Consider the following 23,893-nt stretch of genomic DNA (forward strand, 5'->3'; position numbering starts at 1 on the left):
CCTCCTTTTCTTTACTCTTCCTCCTCCTTTTCTTTGCTCTTCCTCCTCCTTTTCTTTGCTCTTCCTCCTTTTCTTTACTCTTCCTCCTTTTCTTTTCTCTTCCTCGTCCTTTTCTTTGCTCTTCCTCCTCCTTTTCTTTGCTCTTCCTCGTCCTTTTCTTTACTCTTCCTCCTCCTTTTCTTTGCTCTTCCTCCTTTTCTTTACTCTTCCTCCTCCTTTTCTTTTCTCTTCCTCCTCCTTTTCTTTACTCTTCCTCCTCCTTTTCTTTACTCTTCTTCCTCCTTTTCTTTACTCTTCCTCCTCCTTTTCTTTGCTCTTCCTCCTTTTCTTTTCTCTTCCTCGTCCTTTTCTTTACTTTTCCTCCTTTTCTTTACTCTTCCTCGTCCTTTTCTTTGCTCTTCCTCGTCCTTTTCTTTTCTCTTCCTCCTCCTTTTCTTTGCTCTTCTTCCTCCTTTTCTTTACTCTTCCTTCTCCTTTTCTTTGCTCTTCCTCCTCCTTTTCTTTGCTCTTCCTCCTCCTTTTCTTTACTCTTCCTCCTCCTTTTCTTTGCTCTTCCTCCTCCTTTTCTTTGCTCTTCCTCCTCCTTTTCTTTACTCTTCCTCCTTTTCTTTGCTCTTCCTCCTCCTTTTCTTTACTCTTCCTCCTTTTCTTTACTCTTCCTCCTCCTTTTCTTTGCTCTTCCTCCTTTTCTTTACTCTTCCTCCTCCTTTTCTTTTCTCTTCCTCCTCCTTTTCTTTACTCTTCCTCCTCCTTTTCTTTGCTCTTCCTCCTCCTTTTCTTTGCTCTTCCTCCTCCTTTTCTTTACTCTTCCTCCTTTTCTTTTCTCTTCCTCGTCCTTTTCTTTACTCTTCCTCGTCCTTTTCTTTGCTCTTCCTCCTTTTCTTTGCTCTTCCTCCTCCTTTTCTTTGCTCTTCCTCCTCCTTTTCTTTGCTCTTCCTCCTTTTCTTTACTCTTCCTCGTCCTTTTCTTTGCTCTTCCTCGTCCTTTTCTTTGCCCTTCCTCCTCCTTTTCTTTACTCTTCCTCCTCCTTTTCTTTACTCTTCCTCCTCCTTTTCTTTGCTCTTCCTCCTTTTCTTTACTCTTCCTCCTCCTTTTCTTTACTCTTCCTCCTCCTTTTCTTTACTCTTCTTCCTCCTTTTCTTTACTCTTCCTCCTCCTTTTCTTTGCTCTTCCTCCTTTTCTTTTCTCTTCCTCGTCCTTTTCTTTACTTTTCCTCCTTTTCTTTACTCTTCCTCCTCCTTTTCTTTACTCTTCCTCGTCCTTTTCTTTGCTCTTCCTCGTCCTTTTCTTTTCTCTTCCTCCTTTTCTTTACTCTTCCTCCTCCTTTTCTTTACTCTTCCTCCTCCCTCTTTCCTCCCCCCAGGAGAGACGTTAAAGGAGCAGCAGGTTCCTCGTCACCTCCCCAAACCTTCCTCCTCCTTTTCATCCTCGACCAGTCGCCTCCGAGACTTCAAAGAGACCATGAGCAACATCATCCACAGCCGCCCCGTCTCCTCCTCCTCCTCCTCCTCTTTACCTGCTGCCGTCCTCTCTGAGATCACCTCCTCCACCAACAACCACCACCACCCTGCCAACGCCTCCACTCCCTGCTCCTCCTCCAGTCAACTCCCTGACTGGGAGGCCGACAGCACCAGCAGCGAGTCCAAGTCCAGCTGCTCTGGGGGAGCGGGCTCGGGGAGGTACCGGCCAGCATGGAAGCCACGGAGGGAGGCGCTCAACATCGACAGCATCTTCACCAGGCGGAGGCAGGCGGGTTATAGCCCGCTGGGAGTCTCGCTGTTCAACGACGGTGGAGCTCCGCCCTCCGAGGGAGCCAACGCCTCCTTCCCAGCGCAGGAGGAGGTGAAGTGTGTCAGGCCGGGCTCCTCCTGGACTCTACCCAGCAGCCTCAGAGGAGGTGGGGACGGAGCAGGAGGTGCAGAGCTGCCTCCTCCTCCTCCTCCTCCCCCCAGGCTGATCCAGAGGATGGAGAGCGGATACGAGAGCAGCGAGAGGAACAGCAGCAGCCCGGTGAGCCTGGACCTGAACCTGGGAGACAGGTGAGACTCTTCTTCTTCTTTGGTATTCACTGATTATTCACGTATTGATCAGGAGCAGTATTGATCCTGCTTCAGCTGAACAGTGACTGAAGCCAGGTGTTTGTTCTTCTCTCTTCAGGGAGTGTGTCATGAAGAAGCCTTCATCCTCCTCATCTTCCTCCTCAGGACCGTCATGGAGGAACATCCGGTCCAAGAGCAGCGGCGCTCTGCTGCAGGAGCTCGGTGTGTGTGTGTGTGTGTGTGTGTGTGTGTGTGTGTGTGTGTGTGTGTGTGTGTGTGTCTCGGTGTGTGTGTGTGTATATATGTGTGTGTGTGTGTGTGTGTGTGTGTGTATATATGTGTGTGTGTGTGTGTGCGTGCTCCTATGTCTGATCTGAATTGTTTTTGTTTAAGACTTTTAAAACAAAGTGAATCAGTGAAAACATGTGAATGATCTTTTTTTTTTTTCTTGAGAAGAAGACAGAGAGATTCATAAACCCCCCGAGGCCTCGATACACGTTACAAACAAATACAGAAGTCCTGAAATCCACAGGAACAAGATGGGCTCAGACTGTGTGTGTGTGTGTGTGTGTGTGTGTGTGTGTGTGTGTGTGTGTGTGTGTGTGTGTGTGTGTGTGTGTACTTATGTACTGAAGGTATCTTGATAGATAGCAGCTACTTTGCTTGAAAACTGTTTCTGTTTTTTCTTTTCTACTTAATCGACGGTGATGTTCTGGTTTCTCTCTTGTGATAAATGTTCTTATTGTAAGTTGCTTTGGAAAAAGCGTCTGAATGCCCTAAATGTAAATGTTTGTGTGTTGAGCAGCGCCCCCTGCAGGCCGCAGTGAGCTGGATGAGCTGCAGGAGGAGGTGCAGAGGAGAGCGAGGGAGGAGGAGCAGCAGCGACGACAGGAGAAGGAGAGGGAGGCGGCGCTCGGCTTCAACCCCCGACCCAGCAAGTACCTGGACCTGGACCAGCTGCAGATCCAGGGTAAACACACACACACACACACACACACACAGGCTTTATTACTGCAGGGGTCAGTCTGTCTTTTGTATGTCAGCTGAGTCAGACCCATTCAGCTGCTCAATGAGGAACATTCCTCTTGTCCAACACAACACAACACAACACAACACAACACACACAGACACACACACACACACACACACACACACACACACACACACAGACACACGTGAACTGAATCTCTGCTGATTTGTTGATTTAAATTCTTCTGATTTTGATTAAATTCAGGTGAAAGTTTCCTGCAGAGTTAAACACCATGTCCCATGATGCATTGTTCCTACTCGGTTGTGTGTGTGTGTGTGTGTGTGTGTGTGTGTGTGTGTGTGTGTGTGTGTGTGTGTGTGTGTGTGTGTGTGTGTGTGTCCAGCTGCTGGCTGCTCTTCTCTCCTCTTTCTATCTGTATTTTGTTGTATTGGAGGTTTTCGGGGGGTGAAGTGAATGATGCAGATTTGATACTAAACTGACCTCAGAAATAAATTTCTATAGAAAGTATCTACGTTTAAATAATGAGTCACTGGGACACGTTTGACTGCTCGTCAGTGGACGCTCTTGCTGGGACATGTTTGACTGCTCAGTGGACGTTCTTGTCCTCAGTTCAGTTCATCAGCACCGAGCAGCTGCTGAGAGCCTGTTCTGACCTGACATCAACATCCACCTGTGATGTGATGTCACGCTGTGTGCAGCAGTGTTTCCTGTTCGGCTGTCAGTAGATAAAGAACCGTCTCCTGATGTCCGTCCTGCAGGTAAAGGTGACAGCTTTGAGCGGTGTGTGTCGGAGGCGGAGCTTCTGCTGGACCAATCAGTGCGTCTGGAGCAGGCTGGCGAGGTCGCCGCTGCGCTGTCGGCCGTCAACGAAGCAGTCTGTAAGCACCGCCCATTCCCCCTGACCCCCCTCCACTCCACACACACACACACACACACACACACACACACACGGGTAACACTGAATGAGGTCACCGTTCCCCTGCCTGCCATCCCTCTGCCTGGTTGCTAACGGCAACCAGAGGCACCAGCTGGAAACTGCTCCACATCAACCACTGAGCTCCCAACATGTTTGTGTGTCACTGAGGATTGTTAACACACACACACACTCTTCAGTTGTTCATAAACTGTTAGAACCAGCTGATCCCAGAACAGAACCGTTTGGTCCAGGTTCCTTTTTTTAATTTCACATTCTGGAAATATCATTTCACCATTTCATCACTGAGACACACACACACACACACACACACACACACACACACAGTCTCACACACAGTCTCACACACAGACACACACACACAGACACAGACACACACAGACACACACACACACACACACACACACACACAGTCTCACCTCCATCATGTCAGTCTGATCTTCTCAGTTGTGTATTTGATTTTTAATATTTTTGCATGTGTTCATCATAACAAGTTATTTTCTGCATCTTTCTTTTTTTCTGTTTTCTTTCTTTCTTTTCTTTCTGTTGTGTATTTTCTGTTGACATGTGACCTCGCTGTGACCTCGCTGTGACCTCGCTGTGACCTCGCTGCAGCCAAACTGCAGCTGCTGGCGGCTGAGGGCGGAGCTAGTAGTCACAGCCGGCTGCAGCGCTGCCTGAGGAGAGGCCGCAGCCTGCAGCAGCGCCTGCAGCAGCAGCAGCAGCAGCAGCAGGAGGCAGAGCAACAGCAGCAGGAGGGGCAGCAGCTCCAGGAACAGCCCAGGTACCACCTGTAGTCTGCTCAGCCAATCACAAGTCATGGAGCATCAGCACTGAGTCCAGAAAGCTTCAAATACATTCTGTCTGAATTATAAACACGTACGAGCTGCTGGCGCCGACAGAGGTCCAGTATATAAAGAGCTCAGTGTGCTGGTTCCGCTCCAGACACACGACACACAGCCAGGACTGTAGGTCAGCGGGCCGGGCCGGCTTCTGATCATCAGTTGTTAATCATTAAATGTCATTTGGATGTTGTTAATGACACAGTTTGAGAAACTCATTAGACATTTTATTTCACTCTGTTTTAATTCACAAACATCTCATCACGTGTTTCTGTCAGTTATTTTTGTTACTTCCACCATCGAGGACACTTTGTTTAAATGATTAATGATAAAACCAAATGTTTTCATCACATTCATCAGCTGTAAATTAATCTCTTAATCTCTTGATCATTTAGCAATCCAATTTTTATTTCACAGAAATGTTCACCTTCATTTCTGTCACTTTCTGTGAAGGTGTGTTTGAGTTCAGGTGAAACTTCGGTTTAAAACTCTTCAGTGGTCATAAAACACAACGACACACACACACACACACACACACACACACACACACACACACACACACACACCTCACCCCCCCTCTCTCTCTCTCTCCCTGCAGTAAAAAGCCTCTCTCGCTCAAAGTACTTCTGACTGAAAAACAGGCCGGCCAATCAGCTGCCTGTCAGGACCAGCAGGCCCCGCCTTTCACTCCCTGCCTCGTTAATCTCCTCCCTCCCAAAACAAGCTCTGACCCCACCTCCAGCAGCAAAGCTCCTACAGGTTCACCCATGGAGGAGCGCAGGGCCGGCAGCCCCTGCTCTGACTTCAGGAAACCCCTCACTAACACCAGGTCCCTCCCCGCCCTGTGTGTGGACACCTGGGAGCAGAGCCCCCTGGGAGACGTGGCTCTGCCCCCTCCACCTGAGGAGGCGGACCCTCCCGCCCAGTGGACCGTCCCAGCGCTGGCCCGAGCCCCGTCACCTGTTGGCTCCAGCGAAAGGTGTCACCTGATGCTGGAGGAGGAGCAATATTACACCAGACACCATCAGACCACGCCCCCTGTTTCTGACTCCGCCTCCAGGCTAGCCCCGCCCCCAACAGCCTACCTGACCAGGAAGTGGTCGTGCTTACACCTGGACCAGCCTGATGTTGTTGATTCACCCGTCGACCCACCGATCATCTCCCCCTGTCACTCACCCCCAGACTCCCCCTCCCCCGCCCCCCCACCTGTTGGGACCACCTCCCCGCCCCCCGCCGACTATAGAGCGGCACTGCCTGTGGAGCGTTGGGCGGAAAATGTCAACAGGTACTACGGCTCCCAGAATGCATCAGGAGGAGGCGGCGTGCCGGCGCCCGATGAGGAGCTGTCAGAGCTGGACTCTCTGTACCAGGCCAGTCTGCTGGCTCCCAGCATGCACCGGGGCAGCCGCGGAGTCAGTCCTCAACCAACCAACAGCAGACCAGGTGGGAAACGTCTCTCATTATGGATCAGTTATCAGATTAGCTGTTGATTAATCAATAACTATGATGGATTGCTGGTGTGAGCTGATTGGTTGATGCAGATTAACAGCAGGTGTTCTGACTGCAGGTGTGAGGAGGCTGCTGACGACACCTGGACGCTCCAAAACACCCACAGCTGAGATCGAGAGATACGCCTACAGATCACCTGTCACAGCCCCAAAGGTGTGTGTGTGTGTGTGTGTGTGTGTGTGTGTGTGTGTGTGTGTGTGTGTGTGTGTGTGTGTGTGTGTGTGTGTGTGTGTGTGTGTGTGTGTGTGTGTGTGTGTGTGTGTGTGTGTGTGTGTGTGTCTCTGGTGTTATTGTGGTAATCAGTATTGATTTGTGGATCAATAACCTGATCATTAAGTTCTCTGCCGTCTGTCCAGCAGCCGTCGGGTGAAGACGAAAGCTACAGCGCAGAGAACCTGCGACGGATCACACGCAGCCTGAGTGGAACCGTCATCAGGTCACAACCCCAAACCCTTGGCTCCTCCCACAGCTGCGTGAGTTTCACTCACTCACTCACTCACTCACTCACCGGCTGTGTCCCAATTCAGGGGCTGCATCCTTGGAAGGGCGCATTTGAAGGCCAATTACGTCACACTGTGCGTGAAAGGCCGTCCAAATTCGAAGGCTCCTTTAAATGCAGCCTCCTTCTCCCTCTTTTTGGAGGATGCACTGCTACTATCCTTCGCGGCCTCACATATCCCAAAATCCTTTGCGCCACCAAAACAGAAGAAAGAAAGAAGGAAAATGGCGACATCAAGTGGTGTTGATCGTCACATTCGCGGGCATGGGCGGCAGAAATCATGACGTAAGGGTAAGGGGCGGGAACATCTGGTGACGCAACCAGGAAATGCTCTGAAGGCTGGACCGTCCCATTTAACAACGGTGAACGCGGCTTTTGAAGGTCCCTCCGAAGGACTCGCCTTCGGAGGCCGCAAAGGCCGCGTTCTCCGAAGGATGCAGCCCCTGAATTGCAGGGTTTCCCGCAGCCCTTTGCTGTTAAGGCGGCTGCCGCCTAAACTAACGTCTTCAAAAAAAAAAAAAAAAATCTTTATACTAGCGATATTCGCCGTGTTACTCTGTCATGTTTTCTCCCTTTCATTCCAAACCGTGTCCGACATAAAATAACAATTAAAAAAAATAATAAAATAAAGTTTTTAAAATGGGCCTTTGCGTCCGAATGCCTCTGAATCGCGCGATGCCGGCCTACTTCACCTTCTGCATCGCTCCCCCGCCCCCCGTTTGTGCCGGGCGACGCCAGACGCCACCTTAACACATTTTCTCGGGGAAACACAGAATTGGGACACAGCCACCACTCACAGCTGTGCATGTTGGAGGCGGGGCTTCAAGTTAGAAATATTCCAGGGGGCGCTATGGAGCCATTTGTTCTCTTAACACAGTAATAATGCGTAGACCTATTCAGAGACAACCCCTCTACACGTGTGACCAATGTGGTGTAGATGGGCCATTGTATGCTGAAGTTATAAGGACTTCCTGCGTGATGGCGAAGGATCGAAATTGACGGCACTGCCACGCCCACCAAGCACAGCGCAGGCTGTTGAAGGTCTGAGGATGCTACTGAGCGAATGTGAAGTCTGTGGTGTTAAATCTGTTGGACGAGTTAAATAAAGTATGAGGCATAGAAAAGAAAAAAAAAATGAATGGGAAAAGCCATAAGGGGGCGTTAGGGGGCGCTACTGAGCTGTCGTGCTGCGCATGAGGGCAGTTGTGGTATCGAATTAACAAAGTCATGGATAAGGAGCTACGGGCCAAATGTGGTGAGCCTGCGAACATCCTAAAGTCCCACAACATGCGTCGGAAAAATGAACATCGTTGCACGCCATTCAAGATGGCCGACTTCCTGTTGCGGCTAAAATTCCTACAAAAATAATTCCTGGGTAAATCCTTGAGACCCACGAGTCCTGAGAATTTCCTGACGATCCGAGAAAAATGTCGCGGGGACAAATCGACGTTAGGTGGCGCTATGGAGCCCCCGGCCACGCCCACCCCCGATCACTTTGATTCTCACAGCAGCCCCCAAAGAGTTTTGGGCTGTTCAGGCCGCCAGATGTGCAGTCGACCGAGAGGAAAGAAAAATAATCCTTACAGATACAATAGGTCCTCGCACGAGATTCGTGCTCGGGCCCTAATAATCCCGCCTCACGCCTCCTGGCCCCCCGGCGTCACGCCTCCTGGCCTCACGCCTCACGCCTCCTGGCCCCTCGGCCTCACGCCTCACGCCTCCTGGCCCCTCGGCCTCACGCCTCCTGGCCCCTCGGCCTCACGCCTCACGCCTCCTGGCCTCTCGGCCTCACGCCTCCTGGCCCCTCGGCCTCACGCCTCACGCCTCCTGGCCTCACGCCTCACGCCTCCTGGCCTCCCAGCCTCACGCCTCACGCCTCCTGGCCCCCCGGCGTCACGCCTCACGCCTCACGCCTCCTGGCCTCTCAGCCTCACGCCTCACGCCTCCTGGCCTCCCAGCCTCACGCCTCACGCCTCCTGGCCCCCCGGCGTCACGCCTCACGCCTCACGCCTCCTGGCCCCCCGGCCTCACGCCTCCTGGCCTCTCGGCCTCACGCCTCACGCCTCCTGGCCCCCCGGCCTCACGCCTCACGCCTCCTGGCCCCCCGGCCTCACGCCTCACGCCTCCTGGCCCCCCCCGGCCGAGCAGAGAACTGGATCAGAACTGGATCAGTCTGCTTTGATTTCATGGCGCTGAACTGATGAACATTGTGACTCTTTAATAAATCACATGATGTCACAGCAGCAGTGTGATGTGCTCAGTGTGCAGCAGCCGTCTCTGCTGCTGCTGGCGTGCAGCCATCTTGTCTTCAGCCCTGAGGACGGCCTCAGGCCGCAGCATTAAACATTGATCACTGATTTAGTTCTTCCATTAAGCTGTTAACCTCGCTGAACCCACAGCTGAGGGCCGACTCGCTCGGCCGGAGGAGTTTCCTCTTCGTGGGAGCGTCGTTGTCTCTGAACGGTGCAGAGCTGCAGACACTGATCACCAGCAGTGACTCAGCTGCTCTCAGCTCAGCATCAGGCTCGTGTTTCATCTCCTCGTCAGGATTGAACAACTCAAACAGACTCTGATCTCAGAGATCCAACGTTTCTTCTTCTTTAGTTTTGTTTGTCATTTTTCAGGCTTCCCTCCATCATGTTAACTCGTCTGTTTTATTTCTCCATCCTTCACTTCTTTCTTTCTTTTCCTCATCTGTTTTTCATCTCGCTTCATCTCCTTCCACTTGTTTTGTTTTACTCCTCCATCATCTTCCTCCTCCTCCTCCTCCTCACCCTGAAGGACCCCCCTGTGTCCAGGCCCCCCCTCAGACACAGCGACCTCCACTCCTCCTCCCTCCTCCTTCGCCCCAGCACCTCCTTTCTGCACCTCCCTTCCTCCACCTCCTTCCCTACAGATCACTCCTACCACCACCAGCCCCGACACCCCGGCCCCTCAGCTCCTGCACCTCCTTCACAGCACCTCCCCTTGCAGACATCACGGCCCCCGAGCTCGGGCCTCTCCTCCTGGGGACACTCAGGTAACCTGCTGGCCCTCCACCTCCACCTCCACCTCCGTCACCTCCACCACCTCCACCACATCCTCTTTTTATCGCTTTACTTCTTTGATTCATCTGAAGTTTCTTAATTAAATGTTTGGAGCCGCCCTCCATGTTGAACCTGTTCAGACCCGATTATATTGTCCTGAGTGACAAATACACTCAAAGACAGAAAGAAGTTCATGTAGAACATTTGCTGAATTTACAAGAAGGAACAAATCAGTCAGAATCAGTCAGAGACAGAGTTTCACACAGTTTATAAAGTGTCTCCAACTCAACAACTCACTAAACTGACACATTTGTTAAGGGACAAAGAAGTCGCCTATACTGGTTACTGGTTCTGCCAGAGACTGAGTTTCACTGTTATAAAGTTTTACGCTACTCAACAACTCCTAAAATTAGCTGATTTGTTAAGGGAGTCTGGTGCTAGATGTTGACACCCGGTCTGAACAGAACCTTTAGAAGTTTTGACATGAGAGTCAGAAATAATATTTTGTGCAGCAGCTGTTGATTCACACTGACGACTGATTTTCTCCATTTTCAACCTCCTCCTCTCTCCTAACTCTCCTCCTCCTCCTCCTCTCTCCTCCTCCTCCTCCTCCTCCTCCTCCTCCTCCTCCTCCTCCTCAGGAGCTGTACCCGGTGTCCAGCAGCAGTCTCTGGCTGTGTCTGACAGGTGTCCGGCTCTCTCAGGTAAAAGCGTCCACAGCGTGGCGCTGAGTTACGGCACGCTGCCCCGTGCTCCTCGCCGAGCCCCGCCTCCCTCCTCCTCCACCTCCTCCCTCCCCAGGCCCAGAGTGGACTCCGGTCCTGCCCCCCCGCTGGGTCCACAGAGTGTCTACGCCACCTTGTCCCGCCCTCGCCGCCCTGCTAACACCACTAACGGTCACTACAGGCAGCCGTCGCTGCCCGGCACCGTCAGGCGCTCGGGTCACTGCGCTCCTCACCTCCTCCGGGTGTCGGGGGAGGCTCCTCCTCCTCCTCCTCCTCCTCCTCCTCAGCCGCTCCGCCTGGACGTGCCTCCTGAGAGCGACTGGCGCTGCGAGGCCGACTACAGGACGGTCCAGCTCAGCTCCTCCTGGGACCCTCGCACCGCTCGCCACCACCCGCCCCTCCAGAGGACCGCGTCCCACCAGCCTCCTCCGGCCCGGCCCCGCAGAGACCCTCAGCTCTGCTCGCTGTGTCAGCAGCTCCCCGCCGTGCCGTCACGGCCCTACTGCCCGTCCTGCGGCGCTTACGTGGCCCGATTCCGCTCGGCCAGCTGATCGAGCCGAGGCTGCAGGAGAGCATCTCGTCACCATCGTCACCATCGTCACCATCACGAGGTTTCATCTCCAGGATCTGTTCCTGACTCGTCCTCTGTCTGGACGCCACAACATGGACGTCTTCATCAGTCTTTAATGTCGGCTGGACTGAAGCACATTTAGATTTCTAATCAAGAAGAAGCACCGACACAGCGGGTCAGAGACAGACTGACAGAGGACGGACTGACAGAGGACGGACTGACGGAGGACGGACTGACGGAGGACGGACTGACAGAGGACGGACTGACAGAGGACGGACTGACGGAGGACGGACTGACAGAGACGGACTGACGGAGGACGGACTGACGGAGGACGGACTGACAGAGACGGACTGACAGAGGACAGACTGACAGAGACGGACTGACAGAGACGGACTGACGGAGGACGGACTGACGGAGGACGGACTGACAGAGACAGACTGACGGAGGACGGACTGACAGAGGACGGACTGACAGAGACAGACTGACAGAGACAGACTGACAGAGGACGGACTGACGGAGGACGGACTGACGGAGGACGGACTGACAGAGACGGACTGACGGAGGACGGACTGACGGAGGACGGACTGACAGAGGACGGACTGACAGAGACAGACTGACAGAGGACGGACTGACAGAGACAGACTGACAGAGGACGGACTGACAGAGGACGGACTGACGGAGGACGGACTGACGGAGGACGGACTGACGGAGGACGGACTGACAGAGACGGACTGACAGAGGACAGACTGACAGAGACGGACTGACGGAGGACGGACTGACAGAGACGGACTGACGGAGGACGGACTGACAGAGGACGGACTGACAGAGACAGACTGACAGAGGACGGACTGACGGAGGACGGACTGACAGAGACAGACTGACGGAGGGCGGACTGACGGAGGACGGACTGACAGAGGACGGACTGACAGAGACAGACTGACGGAGGACAGACTGACGGAGGATGGACTGACAGAGACGGACTGACGGAGGACGGACTGACGGGACAGAGCAGCAGAGCTGCTGTGTGTTAATCTGCAGTCTGATCAGAATATGACACGTTAATGATCAATAATCAATAATCACAGCGATGCGAGGAGAAAAGGAAACAAACTGAACGATGAATCGCTCGTGAGTCTGAATCTGTTGATGATGAAGTTAAAATCTACATCAACACTTTATTTTGAAATGTTAAACACGTTTTATTAACGAACCGTCTCGTTATTGGTTCATCGGATTCTGTTGATCAATCAGCTGATAAAGTGATGTAACAGCTCGACCTGCCTCACTTTAAGTGAGTCCTCAGAAACGTCCTGCTTGATGTTGACGAGTTTTCGATTATAGAAAGAACAAAAACACCAGAACCGATTGTTCAGCGGATCGGATCGAATCGATGGACGTGTCATATTCTGATGTTGAGGAACAGACGGCAGCTGAATCTAAACAGGAAGTGAAGGAGACGCGACAGGAAGTAGAAAGTTTGTGTCTCAGACTTTAAATCTTGGACTTCTTCTTCCTCTATTTATTTTTGTAGCTTGTCGGACTGAGTTGTGCTTAGAGGAGCTAAATATTCTGATATTCTCTCATAGACGATCTAATTTTCTAGTTATTGGCCTGTTTGGGACGTGCAGCCTTCTTATATTGTACACGAGGCTGATTCTGTTGTTAGATGAAGAACTGCAGCTTTTATTTGAACAGCTAATATTTAGCATGATGTTTTCAGACGTATTCTAGCATTGAGACTTCGCTGTACATTTACTGTGTCGATGATATATGCAGATCTTTCTTAGCGCAGCCGCTTGACTGCAGTAGTTCACTTCAGAAGTGTTGACGCTAGATTTGTTTGTGTGCTCGTTGCTCATTTCTGTCGACATCTGGAAGCTTCTCGTTACATTTAGGAGCTTGTTTTTTCATCGATTGTGAAGGAACACCTGTTTGATAACAGCCTGAAGGAGCTGATGTGTCCTCCTGCTGACCCCGCCCACCTGGTGCTCCAGGTGAGCCAAAACAAACCGACCCAGGTCTGGTCTGACATCAGCTGATTCTGAAGATCAATATCTTCAGTACCAACAGCTTGATTAATTATCTCACCTTCTGATTTATTGATTCTGTCGCCTCAAATCTCTTCTGCTCAGTTCTTTTCAAAATAAAATCAGAATTTCACATTAAAGTGTCGGTTCCGACCAGACCTGCGTTCATCACAACATTATTAATAATAATAATTAACGATGACCAAGTGTCAATTATTCAGAAGAAGAGTTCAAAGTTATTTTTTCATCATGTCAAAGTTGTTTTTGGGCTTCTTGCTTTGCCAGATTTTATTTTGTTTGGTATATTTTTGATGCTTATTTTTCTACACTGTAGATTTAACAGATGATTAAAATGTTTAAAGTTCAGAGTTTAACAGCTTTTTCTTTTAGCTCAGATGATGTGAAATCCTTTCATTCTCTGCAGCGCTGTTAAGGTTCACAGAGCAAAAGTAAAGATTGGGTTACAATATTGATACAGCATGTAATCTTTACAGTAACTAAAGTTACCAAATAAATGTAGTGGAGTAAAAAGTACAAAAAACAATTGTGCTTGAGTAAATGTACTTAGTTACTTTAAGTATATCTTCACACAACAAAAGATATGTATTCAATATCGTCTCAAGTAATCCAGCTTTCAATCGTAGCAGTAGTTCTCACATTGTCACAGTAGGTGGCAGTGATGCACCACAACTAGCTGCTGCCACAGACGAGCGTAGATATCACAATCATTTCATTAGCAACAATTATTTTGTGTTTGATAATTACGTAGTGAAACTGTGACACGGTGCTGATCCGACTCGTTTCCTGTTTTTAAATGTCAGAAACGTTCACACATCACGTCTGTGATTAAAGCTTTTTATTAAGTGACAGTTCAGATAAAAAAACGGCTCAGCTGTTCCTTTATATAAACATATAAACTGCTCTGTTTTTACATCAGTATATTGAAACTTTACAGACATTCAAATATAAAAGATTCCCTTAACTAAAAGGACACATGATATGTTGACTCACTTTTACAGAATAACATCGATGTAAGAAGTTTAACTTTAGCCTCGCTCCAAAGTTCAGAAACACACCAGCTACAGCAGACGAGCTGCGTGGAGACGTCTGATGTTTAAATCATCTCCAGCTGCTTCAGGTGTTCAGCAGAACGCTGCAACTCTGTTTTACTGTGAAGCTCCAGAGATGTTTGTGGACTACGAGACGTGGACATGGGGCTGAGTAGCTGGTGAACGGTTCCTTGAAACAAACAGGATATGTGTTCATGAGCTTCAGAGATGGTGAGTTGTGTATTTTTAATCTTTGAACAGAGTTGGGCTAGCAGTCTCCCCCTGCTTCAAGTCTTTATGCTAAGCTAACAACATCCTGACTGGAGCTTCCCTTCAGGGTTTGAAGGAGAGAAAAACATTCTGCAGTCAGTTTTATGTTTATATGTTTTAATATTTTTCCTTTTCTGATTCTGTAATAATGAAATAAATAAAACTTCCAGCAGGAATTCAGAAATTTTCAACTGACTGACTCCGCCCCTTCCAGAGTCTGATCTGTCAGCTGATTGGTCCACAGCGCCCTCAGGTGGTCTGGTGGAGCAGCACTACGGTGAACACATTGTCCTCTGACTCCGCCCACGCTCCTCCCTTCAGTTCCAGCCTCACGTCCTCCCCCCGGCTCAGCGGCAGGAGGCTCACAGCGGTGACCGGCCCCGCCTCCGTCACTTCTCGTTGGTGTAGAGACACCGGAGCCCCTCCCAATCCCCGCGTCAGGACCACGTGGGCGGGGCCCAGCCGCAGGTCCAAGGTGAGGACAAACAGGTAGACGCCGTTCACCGGAGCCATGAAGGTGCCGCTGTCAGAGTAAGAGCGACCCCCGCTCAGGGAGGCTTCAAACACGATGACGCCGCTCGAGACGCTCGGAGGAGATCCAGCGACAAGCAGCAGAGAGGCTTCTGATAGGCCGGACGGGACGGCGACAACACCTGGAGACAAAATGTGAGTCAGAGGGTGAACAGGGGATCTGACGGACCACAACCAGCTAGCAGCCAAGAACATGTTAGCTTAGCACGAAGAAAAGATTATTTTCTATGCTAAGCTAACATGTTGCTAAGTAGATTTTTCTTCGTGCTAAGCTACCATTAGCATAAAATCCACATGGGTCATTCCATGCCAACTCACCCAAAATCCAGAACTTTTCCAGTGCATGTCAGGGATTTATTCGATGGCACGGTGAAGACCCTCCAGCTGTCCCCTAGCTGTCCCCCAGCTGTCCCCCAGCTGTCCTCCAGCTATCCCCCAGCTGTCCTCCAGCTGTCCTCCAGCTGTCCTCCAGCTGTCCCCCAGCTGTCCTCCAGCTGTCCCCCAGCTATCCCCCAGCTGTCCTCCAGCTGTCCCCCAGCTGTCCTCCAGCTGTCCCCCAGCTGTCCTCCAGTACTTCCAAAGTTAGGACTTTCTGGCCCTCTGAGCTAAATTTCAGCATTTGTGATTCCTTGTGTGTGTTCTGAACCTCATCGCTTATGTTTCACTGGATTGGGGCTTTGACATCGAACTTCGGTATTCGAATATTAAAAAAAAAAGATATTCGAACGAATATCGGGCAGCTTCTAAATATTCAAACCTATAATAATCATTACTTTTGGTAAATGTGTTTGCCTGAAAACGTAGTTTTCAATCCAGATTCGAAGCTTTTTTCAGCCTGTATGTGAAACGCGAGCTCACGAGCATCGACCACCTGGGGCTTCTGTACTGATGACTCACGTCGTTGGCGCCTGACGCCTGTTTACACTTTTTCACAGAAAAACAATGGCGGAGCAAAACGCTGCGAGTGCGGAGGGAGAACTATAGACGCCGGAAAATTTAAGGAGTAATGTGTGGCGCTTCTTTGGTTTCCTGAAACAAGGAAGAATAACGAGAAAGGACAAAGTTATTTGTAAAATATGTAAGACTGAACTTATCTACCACTCCACGACCAGCAACTTGAGAGCCCACCTGTCAACACTGCATCCCAGCACGCTGCTGGAAGAGGAGGAGGCCGAGGGGACGAAGCAGCCTCGAATTGACTCAATGTTACTTCCTTCGCGAGGCCTCCCCTATGCCCGTCAAGAGAAAGCGACCGAATTGCTGGCACGCTTCATTTGCGAAGATATGAGGCCCATTAGCGTTATATATGGCACTGGCTTTCAAAACCTCGTCCATTATCTCGAGCCGGCACTCAACATCCCCTGCTACAGGACCATGGATGGTAAAATAACCAAGCTGTACGACACGACCAAAAGTAACATAAGGGAAATGCTGCGTGGAGAAAAGATCTCACTGACCACTGATGGGTGGACTTCGTTAGCTACAGAGTCTCTTGTTACAGTGACTGCCCATTTTATTGACACGGGGTGGGAAATGAGAAACGTTGTCCTCGACACGTCTCACACAGCAGAGAGTGTCTCCACATGCATCGACAACATATTACGAGAATATCACGTTGAGCCAGAGTCTGTGCTTGCCATCACCACGGACAATGCGACCAATTATGTAAATGCTGTTGAGCGGCACTCGGGGATCACAGATGTCCCATGCATGGCTCACACAATCAATTTAGCGGCCAGAAAGGGGCTCGCAGAGCGCTCGGTAGCAGCATCTGTAAGTCGTCCGACAGCTACCTCCTGCGATCCAAGCAGAAGCTTCTTGGTGTCAAACCGCTCCAGCTAATCAACGACTGCCCCACAGGCTGGAACAGTACATACGATATGATCTGCAGAGCAGCAGATCAACAGGCTCCTGCTGCTGCGGTGATAATGGAAAAAAAGCTCAGCCGTTTGGAGCTCACCAGCTCAGAGATGAGCCTGACGGAGAAGGTCGGTAATATTGGCAAATTATGTAAACATAACATTACTGGTTGCAAAGTAACACATAAGCCTGATTAACGTTAGCTAAGCTAAGTTTGTGTTTTGTGTAACTTTTACGTGTCAACATTCATTCATTTAAATAGTTGTTGCTGAATATTTACAGTCAGTCATCAGTTAACAAACAGGAAGTCAACACTAACACTACGCAGAATCAACATTTGGTTGAAAGAAAATGAAAACTTGGTGACAAAAAGACTTCCTGTTATTAATCTGATGACTGTAACCAGAGTCCCACTGACGCTCAGGACAAATTCAACCCAATCCAGTGAAACATAAGCGATGAGGTTCAGAACACACACAAGGAATCACAAATGCTGAAATTTAGCTCAGAGGGCCAGAAAGTCCTAACTTTGGAAGTACTGGGGGACAGCTGGGGGACAGCTGGAGAACAGCTGGAGAACAGCTGGGGGACAGTTGGAGGACAGCTGGAGGACAGCTGGAGGACAGCTGGGGGACAGCTGGGGGACAGTTGGAGGACAGCTGGGGGACAGCTGGGGGACAGTTGGAGGACAGCTGGAGGACAGCTGGAGGACAGCTGGGGGACAGCTGGGGGACAGTTGGAGGACAGCTGGGGGACAGCTGGGGGACAGTTGGGGGGTCTTCACCGTGCCATCGAATAAATCCCTGACATGCACTGGAAAAGTTCTGGATTTTGGGTGAGTTGGCATGGAATGACCCATGTGGATTTTATGCTAATGGTAGCTTAGCACGAGGAAAAATCTACTTAGCAACATGTTAGCTTGGCTCAACATGAAGAACATCCACTTATCTCCATGTGAGTGAATGTTCCTCTGTGCCAAACTAAACTAACTGATGAATACGACATAAGTGGATTTTTTTTCTTCCTGCTAAGCTAAGCTAAGCTAAGCTAACATGTTTGTATGTGGACTTCTCTGCTAGTGTTGCTAGGACTTTTCTTCATACTAATGTTACATTAGCATAAAATCCACACACAACATGTTATCTTAGCATAGAGACTGAACATGTTGGTAATCTGACCTGAAACTGACAGAAGAAGTTAGGTTTTGTCTTCACTCACCTGACGTCTCCCTCCTGCTCCGATGGTTTCCTCGTCCTCCTCTCTTCTTCTCCTTCTTCCCCTCTTTGTTCTTCACCAGCTGCCACAGTTTATCGAGCTCCAGCGTGGCATCAGATCCGGCGAGGACGTCGGCGTTACTGAAGACGTTTTTGAACACCCTCAGATGCTCCTCCAGCCCTCTCTTCAGCCACATCACCTCCGCCTGCAGTTTGGCCTCCGCACCACCGGGCGGCGCCTCTCTCCCAGCAGAAGCGTTAGAGGTTTTCTCCTCCAGCCGGAGCACCTTCAGCTCCAGCTCCTCCACCGCTTTCTCCAAGTTCCACAGATCGCTGCCGTCTCCTCTGAGCTCTGGACGCCTCCCCGCGGACTGGAGGAGGAGCTGGCGCTCCCTGGCTGGAACCTCACTGCTGCTCCTCCTCATGCTGCCAGGGAGCCAATCATCATGGAGGAGGTCATCGTCGGAGGAGGGCTGGTCAGCAGACGGTACCTCCTCTCTGCCTCCTGGGACCAGAAGGAGTCAAACATGAGTCTGAGAAGAAAAAGCTGAGCTGGACACACAAACTGTGGTGTTGTAGCTTCTCTCAGCTGCCACTAGATGTCCTTGAAGTAGCCTATACTGGTTACTGTTCAGTGTATCTGTAAAATGTGACATGTTTAGATCAATAACATGTTTCTTCTTTCATAAATTGAGTGTAAATGGTGAAATCAGTGTAAACAGTGTGTTCAAACAGCTGCTAAATGTTGGCAGGTAAGACTTTAGCACTTTAGACACAGAAGCAGACAGGCTGGTACAGCCATGCTGCCACAAACTGACACTTTGTACAAGGAAACAAACAACTGACTGTTTTCATTTAATGCTGAATTTACAAGAAGGAGACAATGATTCAGAGTCTGTCAGAGACAGAGTTTCACTACGTTAGAAAGTTTGTTTTAACTCAACAACTCCTAAAATTAGCTGATTTGTTAAGGGAGTCTGGTGAAATTGTGGTTAATAGTTGGCTTCATGTGTTACATTTAATGCTGAATTTACAAGAGCGCACCAATGATGCAGAATCTGTCAGAGACAGAGTTTCACTACGTTAGAGAGTTTGTTCTAACGCAACAACTCTTAAAATCACTACATTTGTTAAGGGAGTCTGGTGATGTCTGTTTGAACTGATCTAACCACATCTGCCCCCTGGTGGTTCTCACCTGGACTGTTGCCCAGCAGGGAGGTGATGCTCAGGTTGTGCCCCCTCAGCTGCTCCTGCAGGTTCCCCAGCTGCTCCTTCAGGGCCGGGATGGAGTGGGCCTCCTGGTCCTGGACGGGCCACTCCAGAAACTCCAGCACCTCCTCCCCCAGCAGCAGCTCTAGCACGTCGCTGTGTCGGATGGCGTCTTCCAGCAGAGAGTCGAAGGAGCCCGACAGGTGCTTCAGCTTCCCGTCTGCCCCCTTCAGGCCCGAGACCTCGGCCAGACCCACCTTCACAGAGTTGCTCAGCTGGGTCAGACTGTGGTCCAGAGTCCTGGTCCTGGTCTGCTCCGCGGCCAGAGACTCCTTCACCTGCACGATGACGGAGGAAAGAAAGCTTAAATATGTTAATGTAAACACCGAGAGAAGAAAAATGAAATAATATTCTGATGTTCTGTTGACGTGAAGCAAAACGTGCTCAAAATAAACTTTTTGTCATTCGAGTATTAAAGTTTTAATTCTGATTTTACGATGTGCATTCAAGTGTCTTCAGTACGGAAGGATGAGGGTCAAGAGCAGATCCAGATATTTTTCTCTTTGTGTCTGTGACCGGAGAACTGGGAAAAAGTTTTGAGAGAATAATCTTCATAAATTCCTTAATTTGTTTTTTCATCTGTGAAACTGAGTCTTAGTGTTGAAATGATGTCACAATGACACTGATGGCAGATTCTAACATGTTGTGTTAAATAAGGGTTAGGGTTAGGGCTGCTCTCCCCCCCCCCATACAACGGTAGGGGAAACACTGAGGTTTCTTCTGGAAGGAGAATTTTTTCTCGGAAGCGAACGCAAACATTCACCTTCCAAACCAACTTGTTTTTCCTCACTCAGTTTCACATGAAAAACAGAAAATCTGAAAATGTAAATGTTCACACGTGTCTGATCTGAAAAGTTTCCTCGTCTGTGTCACTGAAGGAAAAAAACTATATATAACATCTGTATTTTCAAATGTGTGGAGCAGTCGGTTTGGACCGGGACCTCCTCAGAGCAGAGACGAACTCATCTCCGTCACATCCATCTTTTAAACTCGGCTCTTTAGTAAAAACCTGTTCAAGTCTTTTAGTTTCTCACCTGCTGGAGGTCGTGTTGGAGCACCTGCACAGCCGGCTCCCAGTTACTGACTCCGCCCCACTGCCCCGCCCCTCCCGCGCCGGTCTCCTCCAGGGCTAATCGGTTCTCATTGGCTAGCTCTGTCACGTTGGCCACACCCCTCTCCAGCCGTGTCACGGCGGCCTTCAGCGCCTTACAGTCGCAGTCTGCAGACGAGTTGTACTTGTAGAGAGCATCGTACACGTAGTCCACGTCCTCCTCCGTGTCCCGCAGCCGCGTGTCCATGTCCCGCAGCCGCACGTCATGCTGGCTGAGATTCGCCGCCAGCTCCTCCACCCGCGTCAGCACCACCTCCCTCGCCGCCTCCACCTCCAGCCCCGTCTCCATGAACTTCATCTGAGCGCTCCGGGCCGTCTGGTTGATCTGCGTGTCCAGCAGCTTTAAGTCCCGCCTCAGCTGCTGGACGCTGCCCGAGGTCACCTCCACGTCCTCCATCAGCCCGCCCACCTGCAGCACCACACGAGGACAGAGTCACATATAACTTGTGTTAATCACACACAGTGAAACATGTTCGCAGGTCCCGGCCTCATGAACTTCTTCACTACAAGCTGTGCAGCTTCTCCCAGGGACAGACTTCTGACACCTTTTCAAAGTCAAATTCAAGCACTTTTAAGGTGCATCTTCCAGCACCTGGCAGGTGTGCTGATGACATTTTTAAAAAAGAATTTTAATAAGCTTATTTGTATCAGGAACAATGTACAAAATAACATTAGTCTCAAGATGAGAGAAGATGCTTTGTACCGGATTAATCTTACTGGCTACTTTCATCCGTAGTCCCTGGGCAGGTGAGCAACATCAGACCAAACATCCACACACGTGCGTTTATACGCCCGCTCACACATCACACACTCAGGTATAACACACATTTCACATCAAAAGGAAATAGAAACATAGTTATTAAAATACATCATACTTTGACAAAGTTAAAATAATTTAGGCTTGAGATTAATGCTGACATGGCTGGTTTCAGATTAGTTGGAGATTGTTCCATGATTTACCAGATTTAAAAGAAAAGCAGGTTGTGCAGAGGCAGAGCTCCGCTTACCGATGCTACAATCTCTTGAAGTTCTGATGTTCAGAACGGAGTTTAACAAAGATTTTGGGGGGAGCAACGTTATGGATTATTTTGTACACTAAACGGACATCAGAATACATCATTAAATTATCGAAGCTAAGCATTTTATATTTGTTAAGTACTTCACAGTGAGACTTTCAGGGCTCGCTTGTGGAGCGACCTGATGGGTTTCAAGACAGATGCACTTGCCTGAGACCAACAACAATAATTATAATGAGACAAAATCATGGCATTGAAATAAGTTTTAGAGGCTTCAACTGTTAATGAATTCCTGATGTTTTAAGTTTGATAAGTTATATTTCAATGTGTGGCTTTTGAATGTGAGAGTGGGATCTAATACCACACCCAGGTATTTGAACTCATTAACATTTTTTATTATTTCTCCACTGACATAAATATTTGGAAAAACCGTATTTCGTTGCTTGTTTGAGAAATACATGGTTACTGTTTTATTAGTATTTAGGGTGAGACGGGAATGCTGAAGCCACTGTGAAACTTTCTCCATCTCTCCCAGGAGTACAGAGCCGCATCGTCTGCGAACATCAGGGTCCCGACTCCATCACACAGATGGAAGGTCATTAAAGTGAGATGGACACGTGCATATATTTATATTCTTCACTTGTATAAACCTGTTGTTTATTTTCACGTTGACAGAACGGGCGGGCCTGTTGCTAATGTGTGTATGTAAAATGAGTAACCATGGCGACGGGGACGCAGTCTAAACCTCCGTTTTCAGTTTATTGCAACATTTTAAGGAGCTAACATCTGATGACATCACTGAGTGAACACCAGCTGACACGAAGACGGAGACAGAGAGACACTAGCCGTTTTTATACAGGACAGCAAGCCGCCAATTCGTCCGTCCTTTTTGTGGCTATGTCCGCGCATCAGACAGAGCGCGGCGTGTTGGGGTCTGTTTTGGTCGCCAGTATGACGCCTCGCAGGGTCCACTTTCTGCCCCTCCATCGCTATGTAAATCCAAGGCGTCGATGTGCCGGCAATTGTGTGACATGGGCGGCGGTGTCGATGACGTGCACTGTTGTGCGACCCACAGCCGGGAGTCATCAATAACCAGATCACAGGGACTGTGAAAGATGGTATTTTGTACGAAAAGGTCACCGAGGAGCTTAGCTGACGTGGCTTTCGCCGGGAGAAAAAGCTGTTGTTTTACGTCACTGTTCACGCCCGACGTCGTGCTTCACGTCACGTCACGTCACATGTTCACGCCTCCCCCAGTGGCGGCTGTTTTGCAAAAGAGGAATATTACACCTCCGTTTCACAGAGACAAGGCGGCAGACTGCAGCTTTACCTGGCTGCACATGGCACATTTTCTAACTGAAAGGGGCTAATGTGTGTGTCTGCTGCACAGAGACAGACACACAGACAGACACAGGGACTGAGACGGAGACAGACACACCGAGACATGCACAGAGACTGAGACGGAGACAGAGACACCGAGGCAGACACAGAGACTGAGACAGAGACAGAGACACCGAGACAGACACAGAGACTGAGACGGAGACAGAGACACCGAGGCAGACACAGAGACTGAGACTGAGACAGAGACAGAGACACCGAGACAGACACAGAGACTGAGACGGAGACAGAGACACCGAGACAGGCACAGAGACTGAGACGGAGACAGAGACACCGAGACAGGCACAGAGACTGAGACGGAGACAGAGACACCGAGGCAGACACAGAGACTGAGACAGAGACAGAGACACCGAGACAGACACAGAGACTGAGACGGAGACAGAGACACCGAGACAGGCACAGAGACAGTTACTCAGTTATTCATCTTGAATCTTGTTAGCATAGCATTAGCTCTGTGGACCACAGTTATGTCCTGTTGTCGAGTCATATCAAGACTTTGTTGTTTTTCCTGAAGTGGTGAACGTTTACATTACATGAGAATATTATGGGATGGTAATCACAAACCCTCAGGTGTCACCAGCAGTAATATTTCTGTGGCCGGTGCTCCTCGGGCTCCTCAGCCGACATCAACACACAGCTACATCAGTGTTTACATTACTGTTAGCTCCTGTGAGGTTTGGGCTGCGTCTGCATGATATTTATAAGTGTTGAGTCACACGTCATCACAGACGAGCAGATCACATCACTCGAGCAGAGCGTCTTCATTTAATGTGAAACAAAAGCCATTAGGCTCCGACTTATTTTATTTCTTTATCTTGGACGTTAACTATTCAGTCAGGGAACGGTTTATTATGACAGTAATGCAACTAGTTTCAATCAGTGTCGAGCACTTTATCCAGAATCCAGACTTCAAACCTTGAAACCTCCACATTCATGTTCAGCCTCCGTCTGTGTGTCGCTTGTTTTTAGTAATTGTACATTTATTATTGATCTTTATATCAATTACAGCAGC

At 49.6% G+C, this 23,893-nt stretch overlaps 2 protein-coding genes across 8 annotated transcripts in view; one reads left to right on the top strand and one right to left on the bottom strand.

Annotated features, from left to right (window-relative positions):
- The window catches only part of usp54a (ubiquitin specific peptidase 54a), a 69,810-nt gene extending 56,281 nt beyond the window's left edge, over positions 1 to 13,529 (top strand). For 4 of the 6 annotated variants that reach the window (XM_084376299.1, XM_084376298.1, XM_084376297.1 and 1 more), the window contains 10 exons: positions 1,364 to 2,039; positions 2,158 to 2,261; positions 2,845 to 3,009; positions 3,789 to 3,908; positions 4,580 to 4,748; positions 5,405 to 6,249; positions 6,374 to 6,468; positions 6,672 to 6,788; positions 9,596 to 9,833; positions 10,482 to 13,529. In XM_084376299.1, the coding sequence (XP_084232425.1) occupies positions 1,364 to 2,039; positions 2,158 to 2,261; positions 2,845 to 3,009; positions 3,789 to 3,908; positions 4,580 to 4,748; positions 5,405 to 6,249; positions 6,374 to 6,468; positions 6,672 to 6,788; positions 9,596 to 9,833; positions 10,482 to 11,116 (3,164 nt within the window). In that variant the 3' untranslated portion in view covers positions 11,117 to 13,529. The remainder of the gene's footprint in view (positions 1 to 1,363; positions 2,040 to 2,157; positions 2,262 to 2,844; positions 3,010 to 3,788; positions 3,909 to 4,579; positions 4,749 to 5,404; positions 6,250 to 6,373; positions 6,469 to 6,671; positions 6,789 to 9,595; positions 9,834 to 10,481) is intronic. The other 2 variants (XM_084376300.1, XM_084376302.1) reach the window with 2 other exon arrangements.
- A 475-nt stretch (positions 13,530 to 14,004) lies between these two features.
- The window catches only part of mmrn2a (multimerin 2a), a 28,360-nt gene continuing 18,471 nt past the window's right edge, over positions 14,005 to 23,893 (bottom strand). For both annotated transcript variants that reach the window (XM_084376305.1, XM_084376304.1), the window contains exons 8-11: positions 20,391 to 20,876; positions 19,283 to 19,634; positions 18,092 to 18,592; positions 14,005 to 15,135 (exon numbers count right to left, since the gene is read on the bottom strand). In XM_084376305.1, coding sequence (XP_084232431.1) covers positions 14,732 to 15,135; positions 18,092 to 18,592; positions 19,283 to 19,634; positions 20,391 to 20,876 — 1,743 coding nt within the window. In that variant the 3' untranslated portion in view covers positions 14,005 to 14,731. The remainder of the gene's footprint in view (positions 15,136 to 18,091; positions 18,593 to 19,282; positions 19,635 to 20,390; positions 20,877 to 23,893) is intronic.

Source organism: Pagrus pagrus, assembly GCF_965226575.1.
Source record: "Pagrus pagrus genome assembly, chromosome: 15".
Taxonomy (NCBI): Eukaryota; Metazoa; Chordata; class Actinopteri; order Spariformes; family Sparidae; genus Pagrus; species Pagrus pagrus.